The following is a 17,318-nucleotide window of genomic DNA, read 5'->3' on the forward strand; positions in this document are numbered from 1 at the left end:
CCAATTGTTTATTCTATTTCTTTTTTTCTTTATGTTTAAATGTTCGTATAATTGACGTTTCTAATTATTCGATTCTTTTTGTTAATTTTTATAGTATTTTTGTCGATTGGAACTTCAATTACTGTGCCAATTTTTAAACACCAGTACAAAGTCCTATTAATAAATAAAGTCCAAGTAGACGATTAACAATAATAGGTACAAATATCGTTATTTTTCGACGTGATCATTGTGAAGATTGAAGCATTTGTCATATCTGTAGACCAGTTTCGCAATTTCCTCTTCACAGAATGTTGCTGCCAATGATTTGAGATTGGCCTTAACCTTTTTTTGAAGATCCTGATTAATCTTGAACATATGCCATCCTAGCCAATTTTTCAGTTCAGAATGATGTAAAACTTGTCGGCGCTATTCGGGCTATATTTTGGGTGTTCATAAAGTTTCCTTCAAAATTGGTGAAGAAACTTTTGGGTTACAGCACTACTGTGAGGTCAGGCGTTGTCATGAATCAGAATAACTTTAGTAGTCAGCATGCCTCATTTTTTGTTTTCAATGGCTCTCTGTAGTCATCGTAAAGTCTTGCAATAAACAGCTGCATTAAAACAAGCTGTAAATAAAGCCGGATTATTTAAATTACCTGAGAATAAGAAATACTATTGTAAATTTTTTATACTAACTAACCAGATAACAATACTGTTATGTAATAAGAATTTTATCAAATGTGGTTGTGTTAATTGTAGTAATTAACTGTAATAATCATTATTGTACTTTTTTCAAAAATGTTGTAACCAATAATATGTTTATGTAAAAAAATAAAAAGTTTATCCTAATACCAAGTTTTTTTATAGAGTACACATACATTACTTCACTGGAATGGGAAAATTATCGAGTTTACCCATGTATGAGAATAAGATCAAACGTTTTAAAAACTTTGTTAAATGAAAAATTATAAGCCAAAAAAACTGATTTAAGTCAAGACTTCATTTCTGAATTCGCAGATAATCTAAACTGCGAATTAATATGGAAAAATTATATATTCACTACCATATTCATCAAAAAACATATTAAACATGCAAACTGGAATTTAATTTCTGAACATTAAGTATTAGATGAAGTTTTCATAGATAATTTTTAAAAATGTCTTAATTGAAATAAAATAGCAAAATTTCAGCTTCAATCTGATAATTTTGTTAAAAAATATATTAATAAATTAAATATAAAAATAGTTTTAAAATATCAACGATTAAAAACAAATACGCTGAGGGAATTAAAAGATTATCTCCACTGAATTTTAGTTTCTCGGTCTCAAATACTGAACGAAAATTTCATTCACGATTTCAAATATCTAATTCTAATGTCACATTATAAAAAATCAGTAACTAGATCATAAATATATTGCTGATTATTCTCATAGTTTGTTAGTCTATATACTTCAAGATATTAGTAACATCATTGATGACATAATGGATCGGTTAAATAAATTCCATAAAGAAAAAGAAGAAAATTACAAATCTGTAAGATTATATTAGATTTTTAAAAGTAAAAATAATTAAATCTCAAAAGAGTCAATTGTATTATCTAGAAAAATATCGCGATATTTCTAACATCGTTGGTAAAAGGAAAAAAACTTTCGTTTTTAAAAAAAGCATAGGATTTCGCCTCACTTCTTGTTACAAAACACTGGCATATGAACACATCGGTACAGAAATTGCTTCAGGTACAGAGGCTACTTCGAGGATGTTAGAAGAGTGAATTTCTATTTACTCTAAGAACACAGGAAAGAAATTTTATAATCTATTTTAAAGCCTGAGTAGGAGAAATTTTGTAGACATAAATCTCTCATTTAAAAAAATATAGGCTACTACAAAAATGTCTGATGTCATTAGGGACATTGAAAGAAATTTTTATAATTATTTTAACCTCTTAACAGTGAAACAGACGTGGCGCTACAACTTAGTTATGGAGAAGAAGCGTGAGAAATTTCTTAAGAATTTTCCCACGCCTTCTTCTCATTTTCGTTTAGAAAAAAAAAACTTTAAAGTTACGTCTAGTAAAGAAAAAATCATTATTTATTGTCACATAATTTTCTTATATGCGAATTTTTTCGCGGTAATTTTTTGCGGTAAATTTTTTTTTCAAATTTATATTAAATTTTTTTGTTATTTTTTGAAAAGTTTTGAATTTATTTTCGATGTTATATATTTTTTTTAGTTTTAGGCATTTAAGTCATGACAATTTTTTTCAACCTGCACATCAAATTCAAGAAAATGTAAATGACTGTTAACGAATTTCATCCACAATGGTGGATGACATACAGGTTGTTATGTTTACAACTACCACGCCTGGCTGCCTTTCCCCCAGACTGAAATGTGGGTGAAGGTTGTCTCGTGTTCTACTTCGTGTAGAAGGGACGTTATCATTGAAATAAAAGAAAATTTCAGTATATCTTTTTTTAAAATTTTAAAATTCGTTGTTCAAATTTACACCAGAATATTAAAGCAGTTTAATATATTAGCATTTGGTAAATAAACTGTTCTCTCTATAATAAATTTTAATAAATTAAACTTTAAGGGACAACAAAACAATAAAAAAATGTTAAAAATACTTTTATATTCATCTTCACAATTATTACATATGTTATCGTCATTCACCGATATTTAATTTTAAAAACAATATTCATTATTGGCATGCATCAGCAAAATAAGCATAACTTCCTTAAAACACACTTTACTGAGAGAGTCTGCATCACTGAAAAAGTGAACAGTTAGCAGTCCAATGTGTAGCCTACTTTCTCTAACATAGTAAAACAAAGTAATTTACAGTACAACGATACACATGAATACTAACCATAATAATCGAAACAAATTGTTAAAGTACGAGTATAAAGTCAAAGTTCTTCTAAAATCCTCCAACCAGTCTTTGACGTAGTTCTACGTTTTATCACTAAATTGGTAGACATGTCTAAATAACTAGCTTATAAACACTAATAAACATAAATGTTTCGAAACTAGAACTAGATAATTATATGCACAAAGAAATTAGTAGTCCAATAATACATACTTTCACTTATATCGAAATATTATATCCAAAGATCTGTTCTGGTTAATTGTCGAAAAATAAATTATTTTCAACTACTCTTTCTGAATTTAGAACTAATTCACAGTAAACTTTACGCCTTAAAATATCCATTGAAATCAATGAAAAATGTATCGAACCACGTAATAAAAATTTATTGCAGTGAACTTCAAAAAATAATGAAAATTTACAAAGACCAAACCACACTCTACGAAATCTGGCACGAACTGATTATATACAATAGACAAACTGAAAATGCGCTTGTCTAATGTCATCACCTAACGAAAAGTTTCTGAATAAATAGTAAAAGTTTTCAATAATTTTTACACGAAACCCGATGAATTAAATTAATACACAAAAACTAAATCTGTTTAATAAAGATTAATACATTATCATTTTAATTATGCAAATTAAATATAAAAAAGATCATTGAGCAAATTCTCCCGCCAAACATCAGATGACTGTTACGTCACGTGGATTGAAGCTTTTCTGCAGAATACTAATAATTTTATATAATTATTTTACTAATCTAGTCAAATTTAAATAATATAAAATGTGTAGATCTGTTTAATAAAGAGTAATAATGTACTATCATTAATATGCAAATTAGATATGACAAAAATCACTGTAAGAAATCTGCCACTAAGTTTATCATGTGACCAAAAGCTAATACTAAAACATATAAAGAAATATGTTTAATATTTAATTTTTCAGCTTACATTAACTGTGCAATAAATGATTATTTCTTCGAAAGAAGTCGATATACACGAATAAATAATAATTATTTAAATGCTTTTATCTATTTTAAGTTGATATTGTAAAAATTAAGCCATTAGATTTTTTTTAAATTAAACATTTATAATTTACAGTTATCGAGTATTTTACTGTGAAATTTAATTTAGTAAACAGAAACAAAGATAAGCTATCAAAAATTTTGATTTGATAATTATGGCTTAGTGTTGATATCGAAAATATTTTTCAGTTATATTTGTAATCACAGTTCTAATTATGTAAAATTCAGCTTGATATAGTAATATATCATTCGAATAGTAATGGAGCTTAAATATTTATAGGATTAATTAAAGTTTTCGAATTTTGTTTGAAGAAACTGATGAAGGCAAGCGTATGGACAGTTGTATAATGAACTGAATTTAAGTAAATCAGTTGACTTTGTATGTTTTAATGTAGTTTTTTGTAATATTACGATATACGAACTTTTGATTTTGTAAATTGTATTATACTAAAAGATAAAGTTTTTCGTTATTCTTTTACTTAATGATGTATTTGTAATGTTTCTGAACACTAGATAATAATTATTAAATTAAAATCCAAGCTGTACAAAGTACTATAAATATTAGAGAAGACCGTTTTACTATAAATTACTACGTCTTACTATGGCTCACTCTAATGTTGATTTTACAAAAAGTAAGTCAGACAAAGACCGTTAGACTAATGACGTAAACTGTTTACTTTTTCGGGTTGCATCGATGCTCTCGCGATAGCTTCATTTACAGAAGTCAAACCTACTTTTTTCTGACGCGAGCCAATTAGGAGTATTAATTTTTTTACCAATCAGATGATAGCGGGAGGTTTAAATTAAATTTATGTCGATAGATAGCCATCTAAAATTTCATATTTATTTAAATTTTCTCTTTTTTAGTGTAATTTCTCGAGAACTAAAGGATATTCCTAAACAAAGTTGGAGAAATCCACTACTCGTGAAAATTCTAAAACTTCATGAAATGGTCCAGGTATTTTGTAAGAATTTTTTACGACTATAGTCGTCCCTTACCATTACCACTCGATCGCCTTGGACGACTATACTCGTCCCTCTTAGTGAAGAGTTTAAAGCGAGGGTAGATTTAAATCTCTTATTAAAAGAAATAGGCTACTACAAAAACGTCTAATGTCATTAGGGAAATGGAAAAGAACTTTCAAACCAGGGTAGGAGACAATTTTTATAATCTCTTGTTAAAAAACAGAACCTACTTCACAGATGCTAGAGGAAAAATTTTGTAATTTTCTTGAAGTCAATAGATGATTATCAGATGGGTGAGGTAGGAGGAGAATTATTTTGATGCTGATAAAAAACAATTTTTTGACTTCACTTCAGAGTAAAGTGTAATCCTCTTTATTTTATAACTCAGTTTGTATCATTAATTTACATTAAAATCTATAAGAATTAACTTTTATATTCCATACTGTATCTAATTCATACTACTCAAATCGTATATCCCTCGAGTCTACTCCGAATTTGAAAGTAGTTTATGGCAATGATGCGATATATAGCTCGTAATTCTGCCATGTAAGATAATTACTATGATTCTGTTTTAAAACAACGACAGATTGTTTTCAATCGTTTAATAAGATCTGTTTATAAATTGGCGATTAATTATATATATAGATATGAAAACATTTTAGCAAGCTTGAACTCTGTATAATATATAGTTATTTCTTGAAACATAAAAAAATTTTTATTGCAATTTTTACACTTTAATTCATAAACAAGTGTATTTTAGAACATCATAAACATATTTTTGTAAACGAAGCAAAATTGAATTATAAGAAAGCTATTAAAATAAACGACTTTTAGTTCAATTAAAAGTAAACAGTTCTGACAACACTGATCCTTAAATATCAAGGACGACATTCTATTTTTCAACACAGTTAAACTATAACATTGACATCTGACCCACTTTCAACAGGGAAGGGAGTTTTTGTTTACAGAGTAATGAGACCGTTAGCACGATTTTGTCATTAATAGTGGAGAGTGAATGGCAGATGACACCACACTGGCAAGCTTAATAAACTTTAACTAACCTGACCGTGACACATGATCTACTTATCTGCCGTAACTAAGAATAACAACTGATATGAGGAGCTTTTGTTTATACGGTAATAAAACACTTCCCAATTAATTATAGAAATCAATGTGACTTCTCCTGCTCTACTCAGTTTACCAAAAAGCAATAAACTTTTAACACTGGACATTGACACATGAACTATTCCTCTTTCATTACAAAGAAACCAATGTCAATTATTGACAGTTGTTATAATTTGGCAAGTGAAATATGATATGTTTATTTTTAACCTTTAACCCATGAGGTGGGGTCACTGTGACCCCAGCAAAAGTTTGACTGGCTTTTACTAGTCTGTCAGCAAGTGTTAGTGGTGGAGACTCCTAGTATCTTCAAGTTAGTTGACCTTGAACCGTTGAAACATAAGTTGTTTTTACTGTCAGTCCATACCTTTTTACATGAGCTTAAAGTTATTTCTTTGGGGTCAACCTAACGTCACCTCACGGGTTATGTAAAAACTTTCTTCAATCTAATTGTAATGTTAAAAAAAATGTGGGAGAAAAACGTTTTTTCTTCTTTTATTACTTACTAGTAATGCTAAGTGTCCAAATATATAGGAATAGCGGCAATCCAAGTTGTAGATGAATATTTAATTAAGCGCCATACTTTTCGAAGTGTTACTATTACTCTAAAAGTTTAAAGATTTTTTAAAATTATAATTAATTTTTAAAAATTCTATTTTATATTTCTGGTGTGTTAAATAAAGTGTAAAAAGTATTTTATGATTACATTATCCCTTACTTTTATTATCTGAATTACACAAATTGTAATAAAAGTTCTGGGGTCACAGTGACCCCACCTCACGGGTTGTGTATTTTTTTCACCTTACGGTTTAAGCGTTAAGCTGTATTGTATCTTATTAGAGAAAAGAAAAGTATGAAAATGAATCATACATCATAATTTCTGAAAACCTGTGGCCGTGACTTTACAATTTGTTAAAATAAAAACGGCTGATGCTACGTGCTCAGTGTTAGACAAGTTATAAGCGATCAGTATTGTTAGCCTATAGCTTACAGGCAAGCTGAAAAAAGTCCCTCTCGATCGACTTTTTCACCCCTATTATTCCAGAAATCAGACCAGTCCACTTTAAACCCCTTTAATAACAGGTAGAATGCCCTGACGCTGTACAAATAAGATCCAGAAAAGTAAAACAAGACATTATTTCATAAATATTGCATATATAAATCATTAGGATAGCGTCAATTCGTACATTAAATATAGTTTTAAAATCTCATATTACGTGATAGACAAACGAGCAGTGAAATGCTAATATTGTTCTGGAGAGGAGGATGACCAACGATTGAATTCCCATTGTTCAGGCGACAAAACCGGTTGGTCAGTGGTTAGCTAAGAAACTTTTATTGTTCATTTACTGCGATTATTGGGAAAACTATTAAATGATTTTGTTATTTGGCAACAATGCTAACTTAACGTATTAAAGAATTTCAAGAAATTTTTAACAATTTGATTTTTATCGTTTTTTTGCATATAGCAGTTTAAAGTTTACGCTAAATAAAAAATAAAATTTCTTTCTGTAGTCATTAAACTTTCAAAAAAGTTTTGATAATAATTTACAAAATGTTTTAAAAATTGTCAACAGAAGCAACAATCAATAAAACACACTATCATCTTTGTTTTAAATTTTGTTGTTTACACAAAGATTTAATCATTAAAATACAATAAAGAAAATAGATATTTGACAATAAACTGCTACTTAAAAGTAATCTTAAAGTAATAAATCAATATTATACGCACTGATTACAATTTAAAGTCAATTATGATTAAGAAAAATTGAAATTTAACAAATATATGAATTTTATTCGAAAACTCTATAAGGTATAAAATTACTTCCAATCACCAATTAAGATCCTGTTCTTCAATCCGCGGGCTGTTTTCGCTGTAAAACTGAGAGAACCATTTTCTAAATCTCGCAATTCGCTTATCTTCTCCCACATAAATTGGATTCTTCAAATACATTTTGTAACTCCATATGCGGATGTCCCGTTCCAACTATTAAAATAAATATTACGAATAATTAGTACACCTATTTCACGTAAATTTTCAGATTTCAGTGAATGTAATGATAGAATCTTACCACACAACGGTCAAAATAAAAAAATATATAATTGATTATAGTTGCAAATCGAGAAGGAGAGTAATGATGTTGGATGATTCTTAGTCGAAATGGTCCTTCCGGTATAACGCCATACACGATTTTGTTGCCAAATGAACCTTTGAGGTTAACAACACCTATTGCAGGGCCAATCTGAAAAATTGAGTATATTTGATGATAATACACAACCGATCGTTTTATAAAAATTGCTTATTATTACACGTATTAAAAACTTTTCCGTTGTAGCGAGTAATTTATTATTACTATAGTTATGTACTCCTACACTGTGTCTTCCTTTTATTGTTTTTTTGATTTAGACATCATTAATTGACACAAGGCATTTTTACATTATCTTTATTGTGAATTTTCTATAGGACGATACGCGTTTGAATCGCCGTTTAGTTGAAATTTTGTTTTTAGATCTTTGATATATTTGTTTCTGTTTCGTATTGTGCTCGTTCTGCTTATGATATTTATATATATATATATTCCATATTAAATATGTTTTCTTTTATATATTTTGGAGTATTTGAATTATAGTTTACGACTTTCTGGATTTCACTTGGTTTTGTATACGATTTAAATTTTATATAATATATATATAATATGAATTTATATTATATATATATTATATAAAATTTAAATCGTATACAAAACCAAGTGAAATCCAGAAAGTCGTAAACTATAATTCAAATACTCCAAAATATATAAAAGAAAACATATTTAATATGGAATATATATATATATAAATATCATAAGCAGAACGAGCACAATACGAAACAGAAACAAATATATCAAAGATCTAAAAACAAAATGTCAACTAAACGGCTATTCAAACAGAGTAATACAAAGATGGGGAAAAAACCAGGATTAGGAAAAACCAAACTAAGCCAAGAAACAGGAACGTAGACATAAAATATATACAAATATTTACAGTATATATATACTGTAAATGTATTTAGCTATGTTAAACGTTGTATTTTATATTTATTTCTACAATGAATTATAATTCTGTCGGCCATTGTTTTTTACTATTTTTACTTGAGACTGTTTGATGATGAATTCGTACTGCTACAATATTTCAATAATGTTTTTGCTTTTCCTATTTTGTGTTTTTTTCTTATTTCAAAATCCGGATTTGTATAATAATAATCAAAATATATTACGAAAACGAAATGCAACGAAAATCTAACAAACACAAAAAAAATAATTCACAATGTTTTTATGAAAATGCGAGAATATATTGTTTTGTATTCATTTAAACGTGTTCTGTAATTTGGAAAAACAGCTGCATATATTTTGAATATGAGGTATTCGTTGAGAATAAATTCACTAAATAACAGAATTATTTCTGTCAATACAGAATACTTTCTCTCACATACGCATTATTAATTTTGATTCATAAAATAAATGGATTATTTTGGGAAATCTCGTAAACATAAACGAAAGCTATCTTCATAATTCTAACGCGTGTATTTAGTTGTAAAGTTTTTTTTAAGATATTCTGCACCGTAGTGTGAAACTAAACACGTTTATTTTGTTATTAATTATTTACCTGTTCAAGTTCGAGTGATGACCGTAGTACAGATATTCCGAACAATTTTAAAACTACAATGAATTTATATTTGACACAGTAAAAAGTTGTTTCACATTCCGGAAAGAGGTACCCTTCGATTTTGTACTGAAGAAATCTCAGCCAATTTTCTGGATGAAGAGTAATTTTGGATGACATGCCATATTTGTGAACGCAATCAATATGAGCGAAATCTGCTATATTTTCCGCAATTTCCTGCAGTACATAAATAAAAACCATAAATAATACATTTATTCAATTGGCATGATGTTAGTTATAAATACCTGAATGTGGGAATTTACAACGTGTTCACTACGACCTATATACCGCATTAGTCGGTTCTCTATTTCTGGTAAAACTGGAGGTTTCCACAGAGGAGGTTCGCTTTCTGCATGATACCACACGTAAATAAATCCGTTTTGTTCGACTGTTTCCCAACTTCTTATTTTAGCTACTTCTGGAACTAAATTTAAATACATTTTTACTGTGTGTTCTGTTTTATGATACTCTAAGAGGGCAAGATATTTTTCTAGCATTGGAAGAGTATAAGTTTATGGTGCATTGGTTCCAGTGCAAAGTGTATAGTAAAATCGATTAATTCGCTTAATAAGACTCACGTGTAAATAGAATTGCGCTTTTACAGTAATATTTACAATTTTTATCTTTGTCGATTGCAAAGATAACAAACGAAAATTATTATAAGATTTAGTTTAACATAAAAAGAGTTTGATTATGAAATCTAAAATTATTGCATAATTTAACACAACAACCGTAGACAAAATTTTGCTGTAGTACATGTGTAACGGCAATGCCATCAGCAGCAGAGATCTACATAGAAAATAACTATACATGCAGAAGAGCCGAATTATCGGTCTAGAGTCGGCTATAATAAATAAATAATTAATAAGACAATTTGGCACTGAGCTTGGCGTTATAGCCGAATCTAGCCCGATAATTCGGCTCTTGTGGATGTATAGCTTTGTAACGGGTTAGTCGTTATTTATATTTATACGCCTTGCCGGGTTTGCGATGGCCGGTTGAGTGCCTTGGGAGGACGTGGGCACTTGATGTGTCCCCAGCTGGCATTGTAATGGCCGTCGATGGTCGTCGTGTTAGCTTATATATACTGGAGGAGGTGCTTGGACCGAAGGTCCGGGTAGCGTAACAGGTAATGTGTCTGCACGGATAGCAGAAGTGTTGGGTTCGAGTCTCGCTTCGGGCTGATTTCTTTTCCTCCAGTTCTAAATTATTAAAATTATTTATTTAATTTAATTATAATTATTAAGTTTAGTAAGAGATGGCGCCTACCGCCAAGCTCTAGTGCCAAATTGTCTTATTAATTATTTATTTATTATAGCCGACTCTAGCCCGATTCGGCTTTTGTGGTTGTATAGCTTTGTAACGGGTTAGTCGCTATTTATTTATAGACAATAACAACTTTTAATGTAAATTGCACATAGCATACCTAGCATCTTTGATTTGAATTTTCCTACTTAGTATGTCAACTCAACGCAGGGCTGAAGTGTACAATAGCAATCCAGCCTTCCCGAGTAATGCTGAACAGCTGCTACACTAATGAAGAAATATCTAGTTACTCATCCCAGATAAAAGACTAGTCTTTTATAGTAAATTCTACCAAAATCCTGTATTTCGTGAACGCACTTCTCAGCGTTATACATTATATCGGTTTACCATTTTAGAAATAAGTTCCTAGTTAACCCATACGATATGCTTCATCACTTGCGGTGTAACCTGGGGTAAACTAATCACTATGTTGCTACAATAGAATAGCAGTGCATGAATCCCACACATGACAGTTGCAAGTAGCAGTTGAATTGGTGCCTGTTATGTATTTGTCTTAATATGTCATGTATTTGTCTTCGTTGTAGTATTTCTCTAACATAAGTATGCCTATATTTTAAAGTAGAGAAGATCAGTCCGACCTCGACTGTACTAACGATTTTAGTGAAGCAACTTCTTACATTGAGAATAGTCTCATGTAATTTATGGGGTTGGTGTAGTTATAAAGTGCTTCTGGAAACTATGCGCTGCTTCTCGTACTTTTTATCATGTTTCCCCGTGCAGCCCAATCAATCATCTTTCAATGTTATTCATTCGTATAACAAACACATGGTCACAGTGAACTACAATTTGCAGACTGTTTAATGTGACCTCTTTAATAGCGATGTTGATAATGACTATGTGATATGTCATATTAAACCGTTACATTGCATTTTATTCTCAGAATTCTATTGCAAAACATCTGCATTAATTACACGAATACTTTTGTTTAAGGAATTAATTAATTTAATTCTATTCGACTACGAACACAATATAGTGCTGTCGACAATTATCTGGCTTTACTTTTCTCTGTTATTTAGTTAAGACGGAAACACGGATGAACTGTTGCATGAACTGAAAAAACTAAACATTGAAGTGACATATAAAATTGCCAGCTTAGATATAGTGGACATGTACCCGTCGATAACATCGGATATAATCGAAAATAAACTCACACAACTTAACATGAAAAAAGAAAAAAATAAATTTAATAGAATTCTGTTACCGTAGTAACTATTTTCAAATAAATGATAAATACTACCCACAAGTCGAAAGTATCAGCATGTGGTCTGTTATAGGACCTAAATTGGCCGAGCTGATAAAGATAGACATTAATAAACTGGTTGATAATATAAAAGAAATAAAATTTTACAGGAGATACGTCGACGACATCTTGATTATATATAATGAACACAAGTAAAAATAGAAGAAATAATTAAGTTGGTAACTAATATAAGCGAAACTATACAATTCAAAGTGGAAGAAGAAGATAACATAGAGCACAAGTTGAGTTATTCAGATATTACGATTAAACGAAAAGAAAATGAACTCGAGTTTGAAGTTTACAAAAAATCGTGCGCGATAAATACAACTATAAAATACAACTCAAGTATTCGTTTACATATAAAAAAATCATTTTTACCATGGAATACAAAAAAATCAGAAACAGAACAAGTAAAATAATTAATACGCAAAAAAATATACTGGAGCTAAAAAAAAAATTCATTTTAGATGGCTTATCCGAAACGATTACTCGACGCATGGGAAAGTTAGCTTAACAATCCGGAAATCACTATTAGTAAAATACAAAATTTAAAACCCCAATACGTTACGTTCCCATACATTAAAGGGCTATATGCAGAAATAAATAAAGAAACACAAAAAATTAATATCAAATTAGCACCCAAGTACGACAAGCTATCGGCCAGAATCAAAGCTAGGCAAACTGTTTTAAAGAAGGAGCAAAACCAATAGAAGACATGCGAAATATAGTATACCAAATCCCATGTACATGCAGTACCAAAAAAGTTTATATAGGTGAAACAAAGAGACAAATGAAAATAAGACTCAAAGAGCACGTAGCAGATCTCAAATATCGTAGAATTAATTCAGCGTTCCTCGAGCATTGCACGATAAACAGTTGTAATATTGATCAAAATAACATAAAAATTTTACATAAAGAACCTAAAGCATACAATAAAAAGTTTAAAGAAAGTGTCGAAATTTTTAAGAGTCAGAACAGCATTAAAAAATACCCAAGCGTTAAGATAAATAGAAATTGGCTAAAAATATTATAAAACATATTATAAGAATTAATATACAGCAAAATCTTCAATCATAGTCACGAAAATCCAACTCCGCATCAGTTAACCTCGGACACGAAAGAATATGCTAATGAGCACGACAGTTGAAGTGCCGTGAAGCAAGAATCGGATAGGATACGAACGAATAATTCAGACAGTTTAGAATTGATTAGTGCATTGTGAATTGTGGTTTCTGCGACCTTTTTAAGTTACCATGTACGGAAAAAATACTAATTTTAGTCGAAGTTAAAAAGTTTTTAAAACCAACGCTCTTAACATTAATTGTGAACTGCCATTGCTTGAAACATTGGTTGTAAACTGTCACCGTCTTAATATTTAGTTGACTGAAGAGGGGCCTATTGGGCCTGAAACGAGCTACATACGCCCATAATGCTTGTCTCAACTAACTAACAGGGAGAAGAACAGCCAAGTGATCGTCGAAAGCACTATATTGTGTTCGTAGTCAACAAGAATCAAGCGCGACACGGTTTCAACTCATTAATTATTTAATTCTGATTATCGTAGTGAAACTAATGCACCATATTCGTATCTTCTTGCAATACGGAAAAACTCAATTTTGCGCATGAATAAGCATAGATGTATTAAATAAACATATTTTTAATAGTTCTCACTTTTTTCGGCGTAAGGTATTTTCACACAAGCACCATCCTGTCCAGCGAATCGCCATCCATGAAAAGGACATTCGATGCAGTCCTCGTGAACTTTGCCATCAGTTCCTAAATGAGCGCCCAAATGAGGGCAATAACCATCCAAAACAAAACATCTTCCTGTTTTTCCACGAAATACTACGAATTGCTGACCTGTAAAGTAACTAAAATTATTTCTAATCATAAATTTTTCAAATGAATTATTATTGTTTTATAAATGCATTTCGTCTAAATAGAGATGATGTATCTTTACAATGAATACCTTTACTCTTTTATTAACATACAGTTTAATAAGTAAGCTGTATGCCTACAAATAAGTGTAAAAATTATACTAACGGAGTAGCTAATTATGGTATGAACACTCACCAAACTTTACGACCAGTTTTTATCACTTATTTTAACCAAAATCAAGCATTACGTGTTTACGAAATGTCAATACGTTAGAAAGTATTAAATTGAAATAAAAATTCGCACTTAACAGAAACAGCAATTAATTTATTTATGAGTAATCAACATACATTATAAAAGTAAGTGTACAATGTGCGTGCCACTAAAACTCAAAAACGATACCCGGTACGATCAAGCGAGTTATATTGTGCGGTAGCCCTCTATTTTTCATCCATGAAGAAGGTTCCTGTTTTTACGTGAAGGGGGTGCTGTTCAAGATATAAAGGCTGGAAATTTCGCCCACTAGAAATTTCTAGAACAGTCCAGGACATTCGAGAGCTTCCACAACATTAAAGAATTATCCGGGATGGTCTGGAACGTTCTCAGATCATTGTAGAACATTTCAGAACACCGTCGAATACTCTCGAATGTTCGGGACCCAGCGCAGAGTCCAAAAGGTTAGGCGTCGAAAGTTGAAATTTAGTAGACAGTGTACGTCACGAGAACGTTTAGAGGGATTTTTCGAAATTTCCCACGGGGGAGAGGGAGAGGATTATAGCTTATCCTGAAAAACTCTGCTTCTACTGTACTATTTTAGATGCGGTTTTATGCGTTTTTAATAAGGTACGCTACGAGAATGCACACTAAAAAAAGATTTTTGGAAATTCCACGAAGGGGAAGAACGAAAAAATTAAGGCATATCCTAAACAACTGACTTCTACTTTACTATTTTAGATGCAGTTTTTTGTTTTTCACTGCGTTTTAGTAGAGTACCACGTGAAAATAAAATAAGTTTATTTCTTAACAATGGAAGTGTTAAGAGAACGCGGTGTGCAAGATTTACAGGCGCAGATGCGAGTTTTGAGAAAAAACAATCATATTTTATGCCCATCTAAAAATTCTGGAAACAGGGGGACCTAATTCTATTATTCTGTCATAACGGGAAAGACTGGCTATGATGTAATAACTTTAATCTTTGCTACCATTACTTTTTGCCGGAGCAACGTCAGGCTTATCTGCTAGTCGATTATAAAATACAAATGCAAAAACAATTTCAAGCTCAAACTGTGATGATTTCAATAAAAACTTATTCGCCCAATACAGTTATATTTAAGTATTGAAATGAAAAATAATGATGTTAAAAGGTAATCGATTGCAAGAAGTAGAAAATCTTAAAGATTTTGCTTTATATTACCCAAAAAACACGCACAGTATGATTGTAGCCTTTATATTAAATATGAAAATGTGAATAAAATAATAAGTCGTATGAATTACAGGAAGAAAAATTCATTTAGAAGATAATCAAAGCTAAACCAAGGCTACTTATAAGTTTTGAGAAGTGAAGTAACTGCAAATTCAGTTCTAATTAATTTCCAACTTACTGAAAGTGTAAGCCGAATGAAAAAGTACATTCTTGATTAGAAAATATATAGGACAGACTGAATGCAAAATCAAAGTTGAAAAACAGTTATGTAGTGGCAAGGAAACCAGTTGCAGAAGAGTATACAAGGCCATTAATTGAAATCCTGTTTTTTCTATGATCTAAGGGAATTTAATTCGAATGGCTCTGACGACATTAAATGTTATTGGCACGTTTTAAATAAAGAGCATAAAAACTGCCTGTAAGCAGAAAATGGGAGGGGTGTTTATTCCAATTTATATGCTGGCAGAACAACGATTGCGTTTTTGAATACGAATTATGTTGCCAATCACAATGCGTACTAACGGAGATTGTTTCCTTGAAAATCCTTTACAGGCAGGAAAAACACGGCGCTTTGCACATATAATGCGACTTCCATAGGGCGAATGTGATTGCATAAAAATGGTAAAAGTAGACGTCAGTTTTTGAAGAGAACAACGAACAACGTAAACACAATCCGTTAGCAACCTTGTATGGTCCTTAAAATACAAACGTAGTACGTTACAATCAGCATGAAACTTTTTATTAAAAGTTTATTCTTTCGTAAGAAAATAGAATTAAGTTCTAAATATCCCAAAAATATGCTGCAAATAAGTTCATAATAATTCACTCTTTTTTAAACTTTTGAATTGGTGGATGTTTTTTGTAACACCTTCGTGTTTTCTTTTGTTTAAAATACACCCTATTACTTTTTTTTTAACAGTTGTATAGTTTGTTCGTTAGAACTAAAAGACATTTTTATGTCTGGTACGTAATCGATTGGCTTTCAAGTGTTCGAATGCTGGGTACATAGTTGGGCTGCAATGTTACGACATTGTAGACCTATAAATTTTAACTGTCATTTGTGTGTGTTTTTGTTTTTCCTTCATTAATTTTCAGAACAGAGTTTGATAGTTGAAAGGCCAAATCATATATGTTTTAACCGGAGTTGAAGTAGGCCTTGATTACCAACATGAGACGTTCCAATTCAACCTGAAGTCAATTCATTTCGATTCGAAACGTTCTCTTGAAAGCAGTTCATAAGTGACCGGCACGTTCTATTGCTAACGAAAAAGTATGGGGTACAGGAGCAAAACCCATTATGTACAGCGTCAGATATACTTCGTCCCATTATTCAAAATAACTAATACTTTTAATCGACATAGCCTAATGCGATGTTTTAATGTCTTACCTAAAGCAGTAACAGGCTTGCACTTTCCAACAGGTAGATCTCTAGATTCGAGTAACGGTATCCATGCATTTGGATATGCGGGAGGATATTCTTTCGACCTTCTTAATCTATTTGTTTCTTTTAATAACTGCATTCGTTTTTTACGTGATTTCCTCGCATTCGTTCCTCCATCGTCATAACGACTATCCGTTATATCCTGCATGGATAAACATTACTGTTATAATGTAAATAATATTATAAAATTAAATTTTTCTCGATGTTTACTTACGACATCTTCGTTAATAGTTGAAAAGAAAGAGTAGACAATAAAAATAAAAACAAAACTTAAAATCAGTAGATACGGTTTATTTAAAATTGTTGTACTAATGTATTGAAACTTGTTCAGAAACAACGAATATTTCCACAATTCCTC

At 30.7% G+C, this 17,318-nt stretch overlaps 1 protein-coding gene across 1 annotated transcript in view; it reads right to left on the minus strand.

The window, feature by feature from the left end:
* The window catches only part of LOC136989359 (cholesterol 7-desaturase nvd-like), a 277,556-nt gene extending 260,448 nt beyond the window's left edge, over positions 1–17,108 (minus strand). Inside the window, exons 1-3 of the mRNA XM_067287480.1 lie at positions 16,907–17,108; positions 13,893–14,081; positions 9,901–10,079 (exon numbers count right to left, since the gene is read on the minus strand). Of these exons, the coding sequence (XP_067143581.1) occupies positions 9,901–10,079; positions 13,893–14,081; positions 16,907–17,108 (570 nt within the window). The remainder of the gene's footprint in view (positions 1–9,900; positions 10,080–13,892; positions 14,082–16,906) is intronic.
* Positions 17,109–17,318: the final 210 nt, after the last annotated feature.

This window comes from Centruroides vittatus, unplaced genomic scaffold, assembly GCF_030686945.1.
Source record: "Centruroides vittatus isolate TY-2023 unplaced genomic scaffold, ASM3068694v2 contig_1295, whole genome shotgun sequence".
Lineage (NCBI taxonomy): Eukaryota > Metazoa > Arthropoda > Arachnida > Scorpiones > Buthidae > Centruroides > Centruroides vittatus.